Source organism: Mustelus asterias, chromosome 15 (assembly GCF_964213995.1).
Source record: "Mustelus asterias chromosome 15, sMusAst1.hap1.1, whole genome shotgun sequence".
Classification (NCBI taxonomy): domain Eukaryota; kingdom Metazoa; phylum Chordata; class Chondrichthyes; order Carcharhiniformes; family Triakidae; genus Mustelus; species Mustelus asterias.
In genome coordinates, this window is record NC_135815.1 from 78,878,784 (window position 1) to 78,888,870 (window position 10,087).

The following is a 10,087-nucleotide window of genomic DNA, read 5'->3' on the forward strand; positions in this document are numbered from 1 at the left end:
TGTGACCAGTGGTGTGCCTCAGGGATCAGTGTTGGGTCCACTGTTATTTGTCATTTATATTAATGATTTGGATGGGAATTTAGGAGGCATGGTTAGTAAGTTTGCAATGACGCCAAGATTGGTGGCATAGTGAACAGCGAAGAGGGTTACCTAGGATTGCAATGGGATCTTGAGCAATTGGGCCATTGGGCTGATGAATGGCAAATGGAGCTTAATTTAAATAAATGCGAGGTGATGCATTTTGGTAGATCGAACCAGGGCAGGACTTACTCAGTTAATGGTAGGGGGTTGGGGAGAGTTATAGAACAGAGATCTAGGGGGTGCAGGTTCATAATCGCCTTGAAAGTGGAGTCACATGTGGACAGGGTGGTGAAGAAGGCATTCGGCATGCTTGGTTTCATTGGTCAGAATATTGAATACAGGCATTGGGAAGTCATATTGAAGTTGTACAAGACATTGGTATGGCCGCACTTGGGATACTGGGTCATCCTATTATAGAAAGGATATTATTAAACTAGAAAGAGTGCAGAAAAGATTTACTAAGATGCTACTAGGACTTGATGGTTTGAATTATAAGGAGAGGCTGGATGGACTGGGGCTTTTTTCCCTTCGCTGTAAGTGGCTTAGGGGTGATCTTATAGGGGTCTATAAAATAATGAGGGGCATAGATAAGGTAGATAGTTGATCTGTTTTCCCACCAGTAGGGAAGTCTAAAGCTAGAGGGCAGAGGTTTGAGGTGAGGGGAAAGATACAAAAGGGTCCAGAGGGACAATTTTTTCTCTCACGGTGGTGAGTGTGTGGAATAAGTTGCCAGAGGCAGTTACAATTTTTTGTAGAAAAGCATTTAGACAGTTACATGGGTATAGAGGGATATGGGTCAAACGTGGGCAATTGGGACTAGCTTAATGGTAAAAACTGGGCGTCATGGACAAGTTGGGCCGAAGGGCCTGTTTCCATGCTGTAAACTTCTGACTCTAATATCCCTTCTAGTAATTGAGAAATATATTGAGTGTATGGTTAGTTGTCAGTTATATAATGGTAAGCCAATTTAAACTAAGGCCAAAGCTCCTATGACAGCACCTTCCAATCCATAGCCTTTTTCACCCTGAAGGACAATGACAGGGGGTGCATGGGAACACCAGGACTTGTAAGTTCCCCTCTGAGTATCTCACCATCCTGATTTGGAAATATATCACTTTTCCTTCACTGTTGTCGGGTCAAAATCTTCCAATTCATAGCACTGTGGGTGCACCTACACCATAAGGACTGCAGCAGTTCAAGAAGACAATTCACTACCTTGTGAACGAAGGCAATGAATGCTAGTGCAGCCAGTGATGCCTGTATTCCATGAACAACGTTTTAAAGAAATCCGTATTTGCATTAACAAATTAATATTGTAAATTTATGGGGGAGTGGAATCATTAAGGTGCATGCAATTCTGATTGCTGTCTTCTAGGAGAGGCAGGGATGGGTGGGCTGGGGCAGAAGCAGTGCTTGAGAGACCAAACAACTCATAGGAAGAGAGAAAATTGAGCATGTCATTGTGTTTTTTGAGCCTTAAGGGGTTGTTGAATGGGTAAGGGTCAAAAAAATAAAGTGGAATAATGTAATGTGTTTAGGAACTCGACAACTTGAGATAGAATATATGCAGAAATCACAGATTTATAACCATATTTAATAAGTTGGTAAAAACAAAATGCTACGGATGCTGGAAATCTGAAATAAAAACAAAATCCTGGGTAAACCTGGCAGGTCTGGCAGCATCAATGCAGAGAGAGAGTTGATGTTTCAAGTCCTTATGACTTCAGAGCTAACGAGGCGTAGAAATGTGATGGATTATGTAGTTGGAGAGGGAGTGGGGGACTATTTAATTCCAACGATATAATCCATCACATTTCTACCCCTTTTCAGCTCTGAAGAAGTCATACAGACTCGAAACTTTAACTCTGTTTCTCTCCACAGATGCTGCCAGACCTGCTGTGTTTATCCAGCATTTTCTGGTTCAATAAGTTGGTAATGTAACATGAAAGAAGAGATAATCATGAGTGTAGTGACAGCAAACACATAGAAAGCACACATGCAGCAATTTTGATGAGCAGGAAGGGCATTTATTAGTAGTTTATTCTGTACTAAACCTATATTTAAATTGTTTGCTATTAAGCTAGTAGAAAAGAAAACTTGAAAATATAGCATCTTTCAGCATGTTTGACAGCTTTTGAATTGCTTTTGAAAATGTTAAGATTATACAGCAATCACTGATACTTGTTTGTATAACCGAGTCCTAAAAACAGAGGATTTGCTCAGTGACCACAATCCATTTGGTCTTAGTTTAAGGTTAAATGTTGATTAAAGCACCAGGGGAATTCACTGCTCTTCAAATAGTGCTCTAGCCCCAAACTTTCTGGCCTGGTTTGCCGCTGGCCCCATCATCGCTGCTTTCCTTATTCACTTTAACAGCGCTGCTGTTACCCCTTCTCTAGTCTCTTCAAATGTTAATACAGGGGAGCCTTTTGAAATACCCAGGTTTAAAGGACTGCAAAAAGTAGCTTCATTAACATGAAAATGCTAATCTGATTAGCTGTTTGTACTTGAGAAACTGGAAGTTTAAACAACTGAGCTTGGAGATAGTTTTGAATGTAAATTTGCAATCAAACAACAGTTGAGTATTTCATAGCTGGGAGGACAAAGAAAACTCTTGAAAGGCACTCTGAAGCTATCCCTGCATTGTGGCAGTATTGATATTAATGATTGGGAGGAACTTGCTACCAATTATTCAAAATAGTGACCGCTTGTACATCAAGCTGTATCATACTTTGAACTATGTCTTAAAGCAGAGCAGCAGCTCACTCTGATATCACTGTCATGGGATATTGTGCCACATGTGTCCAAAGATCTGAGTCTAGAATCAGTCAGCCTGTTCATTTACATACAAACCCATGGCAGAAACTCGCAACCGAGTAGATAAGGCACAGCCGATGAGGAATCTCAGCTCGCAGGCCAGATTCAGAGTACCATATCTTGTCCAAGAAATCTAGAGATGAAAACTGTATGTGATTCGATGCAGAGTATTCTGCAATCAAAAATTGCATTAAATTAGAATGTACTACTTGATTTTACCATGATGCCTAGGATGGGAAATTGTAATTTAAGACTTGGTAGTTGTCATAATTGATCTTCAAGTGAGGTATAAATTTAATAAAAGCAAATTACTGTGGATGCTGGAATCTGAAACCAAAAGAGAGAATGCTGGAAAATCTCAGCAGATCTGGCAGCATCTGTAAGAAAAGAGCTAACGTTTCGAGTTCAGATGACCCTTTGTCAAAGCTTTGACAAAGGATCATCTAGACTCAACGCAGCTCTTTTCTCTCCTTACAGATGCTGCCAGACCTGCTGAGATTTTCCAGTGTTTTCGCTTTTGGTTGAAGGTATAAATTGAATCTGCAGCTAATAAATTTTATTGTTGTCAGTTAAATATTTTTATTTTGTAGGTCTCTATCTCTAAGAAGATCCAAGTCTGGATCTCCGGTTCGAAGGTGAGGAAACCAAAACTAGAATTCTTACTAATTGTTTTATACATGTCTTCTGTCTTCTCCCTATCCTATTCACCCTTCCATTATCAGTTTTAAATGGAATTTCCGGTACTGCATGCTATTCCATAAGCACATACTAAGTAATTGACCTTCTAACTATCTAAAGCTATTCTTGAGCCAGTTAGGAGTTTTGTGAGAATAGAATGGTTTAACTACGGTTTGTGCCATTTCGGGGTGTCTGCACTAATGATGGCATAGCTGTGATCAGAACTTATGTTGGAAATTCTAGTCATAGCATATTGAAATATTGCTGTGCTATTCCAGAGTGCCTCCTGCATTATGGGGACCCAATTGGATATTGCTTTACCTGTGGGACCTGTATTTGAATCAAGCCCAAACTGATCTTTGAATTCTTGGTAAAGTGAGTTTGGATTTATGAATGCAGACATTATTGGGCCATAACAAAATTGTCCATCAAATGGTGAAATGGCTAGGGAAATCTAAAATGGGAGAATCTTTGAGAGATGAGTCTGCTTGTTTAGGTAGAGTAAGAGCTTTACTCTGCAGTTTTCTTTGTGGTACCTGATCTGGGGTGGGGTATGATGCTGTTCAGTTCCTCACAATTAGTATTCTTCAATGTTGTTAAGAGAGACATGTTGCCAAAACTTTGTCTTGCACTCCTTAGGACAAACGCAGGAATGCCAAATTTCAAACGATCACAACAATTTTTATGACAAATGAAAAGGGTGCTGATTGATTGGCCGAGACATTGCCATGGAGAAAGCAACAGGCTCCCCATGCGTCCTGGTAATTAAAGAAGGTACAAGGCTTGAACACATTGCATTTGTTTGCAGAGAACCAATCCCTGCGTATGACTATGTCGCTTCTAGCAAGTGTAAAGAAGCCACGTTATAAGCTTAACTGATTATCTGAAATTGGTTGTTAAGTGTACTATTAGCACACTCTATTGTTTAGCAAGTGCTACTGATTGCGGAATCACATCTTAAAAAACATTTTTTTTTTGGTTTTACAAGCATGGGCTGGTTGAGTAAATCCTGTACTCTGCCTATTACAAATAGCCAGAGGAACATGTTTGATTCAATTAGCCAGTCATTGGGACGTACAGCCTACATACCTGGCATCACGTGAGCACTGAAATTCATACATAACTGCTCAATTGTGTCGTATGCAGAATGCATCTTTGGACTAATGGCAGTATCCTATTACTGAAAAATAACCACTCATGTAGCCACTGCACAGTAGTAATGGCTTGCTTCATCTGTTGTGCACATTGTTGAGATACTTTGCCACTCCTGTCAAGTGGAAGACAAAAAGCTTCAGCAACATATCTCTCTCTTCAGCAATATTCAGGTTCTGTCCTACCAATTGATATTCTCTCTCTCTCTCCCTTCCCATTCCCTCTATCCTGAAATATTTGTGATGTTAATATTAGTTTTGTATGCTTGGTAACCTGTGTACCTTTCTTTCTAAAAACAGTCGCTCAAAGTCTAGATCACTTTCACCAAAGCGAAGGTAAGGAATTATTAAGACAAAATTCCAACATAATTAACATAAGTTACCTTTTTCTGTTGTTTCGCATTTTTTATATTAATTTTATGAACATTTGAACTAATACATGGGAATTTTGTGCATTAAGAATTATATGCAGTTTTTGTCGCTGGATTGTACTGTATTTTTTGGCAATTTGGGACAATACTCCATTCTTGGATTCTGCTCGGTCTTCCATCTATTGCTGTTTATTGTGAGAGTTGAATATTTTAAGTTGCTGAAAGGTCTGTGAAGATTGTAGGACATTATGTTGAGGAATGATTGCTTTGATTTTTTTTCCCCTCTGCATACAATTTTGTGTACGTTAAATTACATCTGTCATTGTCTACCCAGTTCCATATTTTATCCAACTTAATTTCTCCAGTTCCTATGCTTCTTCTGAACCCACTGCCCTTTCTAGTTTGGTATCACTTACAGATTAGGGTTGAGGTTGAGTCACGTCATTTATATAAATTACAAATAGCTACTGAGGCACTGTACTCACTCTTTCTACCCCATCAGTATTTGCCCCCATAGTAATAACACTTGCATAAAGCAATCTCCCTCGATCAGTCTTTTGCTTTTTACTTAAGGCAGTGTTTAGCACAGGGAATCAGTAGAAAATGTAACATTGCAGATTTTTTATGTGAAGTATTGGGCTGAAAGTCCTAGTTAATTATATCCAAGATTTACTTTCTACTTGGCCTGAGTGAATTCACTTGGTATTTAGATTTTAAAAACTGTTGCAGATGTGTATGCTACATTAATTGTTGTGGTTATTGTAAAGGTTGTGTGCTACTTGGAGATATTTATACTTAAGTTAAAATTTTGAGTGTGCAGTGGATTCTCCTTCCCTATTTTTCTGTAAATGTTAGACCTTTTGATTAAGGTAATTTATTAAAATGTCTGAAGTAATTTGCTTTATTTCATGCTAGTTAATTCATACGTGCATGTAAGATATTTATTGCTTTAAAATTTGACTTCTGCATTGCAAAATACTCTGACAAAAACATTTTCCTATATATTCAGATTGGAACATTTTAAGTATATTGGTGTAGAATATAATGTTTTATTTCATCTAGCATACAAATGGGACCCAAATGAAAAAACCATGTATACAAATTCTATACTTGTTTAACTCACCCGCTTTTTGAAATGGAGTGTAGTATGGGAAAATGTGGGGTTGTCGGCAGGAAGAATAGAAAAGCAAAATATTTAAATAGAGGAGACTGCAGACTGACCTGAGAGTCCTTGTACATGAATCACAAAGTCAGCATACAGATACAGCAGTGATTAGGAAGGCAAATGGAAAGTTAGCATTTATTGAAGTGTGTATAAAAGTAGGGAACTTTGCTACAACTGTACAGGGCATTGGTGTGAATACACCTCGGGTACTGCGTATAGTTTTAGTCACCGTAAGGGATTATACTTTCATTGGAAGCAGTTCAGAGAAAGTTCACTGGACTGATTTCTAGGATGAGAGATTTACCTTCTGAGGAAAGGTTGAATAGGTTGGGTGGTTACTAGTTGGGAGTTCAGAAGAATGAGAAGTAATATTAGTGAAACACAACATCCTGAGGACTTAGTAGGGTAGATGCTGAGAGAATGTTTCCCCTCAATGGAGAATCTGGAACTAGGTATAATAAAGTAAGCAGTCTCCCACTTAAGGAAATGAGGAATTTTTTCTGAGGGAAGTTAATCTTTGGAATTCTTGTCCCAAACGAACAGCAGAGGATGAGTCATTGAATATATGTAAGTCTAAGTTGGACAGATTTTTGGTTCACAAATGACACGAGGGGAATGGGAGTGGGTGGAGCAATGGGCGCAGGCAGGAAAGTGGAGTTAAAGCCACTGTCGGATCGGCTGTGATCTTATTGAATGGTGGAGCACGCTCAAGGATGCCAAATGGTTTACTCTGCCCATTCTAGCTTATAGAATCATATCCTGCTGCTTGTCGTTTATTCAATGTATCCTTACTGCAGCTTAAAAATCGTGCAACTAATTCAATTCCAACTTAATTTATAAAATATTATCATCTAATAAATTATAAAGCAAAGCCTTGGAGTGTGATGCCTGACCGCTTCATAGGTCAGTGAGACCTGAGAGGCAGAGTTCTATCTTGAGAATAAAAAGGGGGAAATAGACAGTCTCCTGAAATGTAAATGAATTGAAAGATGAATGGATTTTTCTCATGTATTTGAAATGCTATTCTGATTTTTTTATTTTTCTCCTCAGTCGTACGCCATCTGAAAACTCTCGTAGAAGTGCAAGTCCTGACCGAAATGACTAAGTTGGAAAGCAAAACTTTAGAATGAATGTTTTTTGTTTACATTCTTGGAAGTTGTCTGGGAATCTTCATTCTTTGTGGGTTTTTGATTTGATTTTAAATGTAAGGGCTTGTTTCTAACTTAATTTTTCATGCTTCCTTTTCCCTCTTTGTGGAAAACATATGGCGCGGGTAGGACTGATTTTTTTTTAAAAAAGAATACACATCTTAGAGTAGAGACTAAATCCAGTAACCTGCATTTATTTTTCCTGCATAACTGTGTTGTATTTTGTTCTAATATCAGATTCCTGTTGAAGTGTATCACATTTTTGTATCTGGAAATAGAAATAAATAAATTGTCCTGAGAAATGTGTGTTTCTAAATTTGTAAACATTTGTTGGGAGCACCATTGCATTCAGACAAATTTACTGGCTGTCTGATCTCGTGTTGCTCAGGATGGAGATAGATTTAGAATGGGCATTACACCAAATAGTTTAAGACACTGATTTACAACAGAGCTCTGGGAATGAGGTCGAGCAATATTTTGAACACTTTCAAAATTACTGTACAGGGTGGTTCTTGGAACATGCTTGGGTCTGGCAGCATAGTGGTTATGCCACTGAACTAGTCAAATCCCACCATGGCAGCCGGAGTACTTAATTTCAGTGATTTAAATACTTTTTTTAAAAATCAGTCATAATGACCATGAAACTACTGATTACTTTTTTTAAAAATCTGTTTACTAATTTCCTTTAGGAAAAGACATCTGTCACCTTACCTGGTCTATATTTGATTCCAGAAACACAGCAATGTGATTGAATCTTAACTGCCCTCTAAAATGGCCTACCAAGCCATTCAGCTGTACAGGGATTTCCAATAAAAACTGGCCTTGCCAACCGCACCTATATCCTATGAAATAATCAGGATCACTGGAAATGCTGATGAGAGCAATATTGGAATTTGACACTTGTGAGTATGAAATGGTGGAACCGCTACTTGGGGCTGGTGAGCAATGGAGGACAGGCAAAAGTATGAGGAGGGATCTCCTGGGTCCACTAGTAATGGGGGGACAGGATAGGAATTTGGGACCACAATCTCTGCAAGTTTTGGCAGTAGCTGGGATCTTGCCTGGAGAAGCAAACCAAGGTCTGACTGCAGCTTCGTGAAGTAACAAGAAGCAGAGATTAGATTAGATCTTGGCTCCTTTTGTACCATGAAATCCTCCATCCATCAGCCTTCTCCCAAACAAATCCAGTAACCACTTTGATACTATTCACGCCGCCCCCCCCCCCCCCCCCCCCCCCCATTACTGTCCTAATCACCATGTAGTACTTACTATTTAAGTGCATTTTTTTGGTTTAAAATTAATGGATTTGGAAGATGTGGAATTCCTTACTTTGAAGCAAGTGGAAAAATGTATTGGTCTTGTTGCTGTTTTGTCTAAAATATAGACATCTATAAATAAGTTATTATAAATGAATTATTTATAGTTTGTGTTATAAAAAGTTCCTGTGGAGAAAAGGTCATTATTTATAGATGTAATTGGTCGAAGAATCATCACGGGTACAAGATTGTGGTGACTTCTGAATCGAAACGCATCACTGGAAAGTATGGTGGAAGTAGATTCAATGACTTATGTTCTTATGACTTGAGAATTGTATCAATACTTGAAGTGGGGGGTGGTGGCAGGGGGAAATATTCAGGGCAATGATGAAAATAAGCAAGACTAATTGTGCAGCTCTTTCAAAGACTTTAAATAGGCTGCACTGTACGTTGCGATTAAAAATTGTTAAATAAGGGATTTTATATTTTTCCTTATGCCATGAATTTTGGGTACTATTCTTACCAAAAGTCCACTCAAACATTTAGTTAATTGTTGAAATGTGAACTTGTTTGCACTGATCAGGTGAAGCATAAAAGAGGATGTAGTGTGATGATTAGGCATAGTATATGAAATTAGACATCTGTCGAGACAAAGGGTAAGTTGGAACAATTTAGAATGATAAATGGAACTTGGAACAGTTTAAAATGATTATATGTCATACAATAAGAAAAAGGGAATTCAAAATGACTACGCTTTTATCATTTTGTATTGCTAAACTGTTCCCAAAGATAGAAACATAGAAAAACTACAGCACAAACAGGCCCTTCGGCCCACAAGTTGTGCCAAACACATCCCTACCTTCTAGACCTACCTATAACCCTCCATCCTATTACGCTCCATGTACTCATCCAGGAGTCTCTTAAAAAACCCTATTGAGTTTGCCTCCACCACCACTGACGGCAGCCGATTCCACTTGCCCACCACCCTCTGTGTGAAAAACTTAACCCTAACATCTCCCCTGTACCTACCCCCCAGCACCCTAAACCTGTGTCCTCTCGTAGCAGACATTTCCACCCTGGGAAAAAGCCTCTGAGAGTCCACCCGATCTATGCCTCTCAACATCTTATACACCTCTATTAGGTCTCCTCTCATCCTTCGTCTCTCCAAGGAGAAAAGACCAAGCTCCCTCAGCCTATCCTCATAAGGCATGCCACTCAATCCAGGCAACATCCTTGTAAATCTCCTCTGCACCCTTTCAATCTTTTCCACGTCCTTCCCATAGTGAGGCGACCAGAACTGAGCACAGTACTCCAAGTGGGGTCTGACGAGGGTCTTATATAGCTGCATCATTATCCCCGGACTCCTAAACTCAATCCCTCGATTGATAAAGGCCAGCACACCGTACGCCTTCTTAACCAC

The 10,087-nt window shown here is 39.0% G+C and overlaps 1 protein-coding gene across 3 annotated transcripts in view; it reads left to right on the forward strand.

Moving 5' to 3' along the window:
• srsf7b (serine and arginine rich splicing factor 7b) overlaps window positions 1-7,710 on the forward strand; it is a 42,147-nt gene extending 34,437 nt beyond the window's left edge. For 2 of the 3 annotated variants that reach the window (XM_078230201.1, XM_078230202.1), the window contains exons 7-9: window positions 3,489-3,533; window positions 5,028-5,063; window positions 7,314-7,710. In XM_078230201.1, the coding sequence (XP_078086327.1) occupies window positions 3,489-3,533; window positions 5,028-5,063; window positions 7,314-7,368 (136 nt within the window). In that variant the 3' untranslated portion in view covers window positions 7,369-7,710. Of the gene's footprint in view, window positions 1-3,488; window positions 3,534-4,215; window positions 4,351-5,027; window positions 5,064-7,313 lie in introns of all 3 variants that reach the window. The other variant, XR_013499676.1, reaches the window with a different exon arrangement.
• The last annotated feature ends 2,377 nt before the right edge of the window (window positions 7,711-10,087 follow it).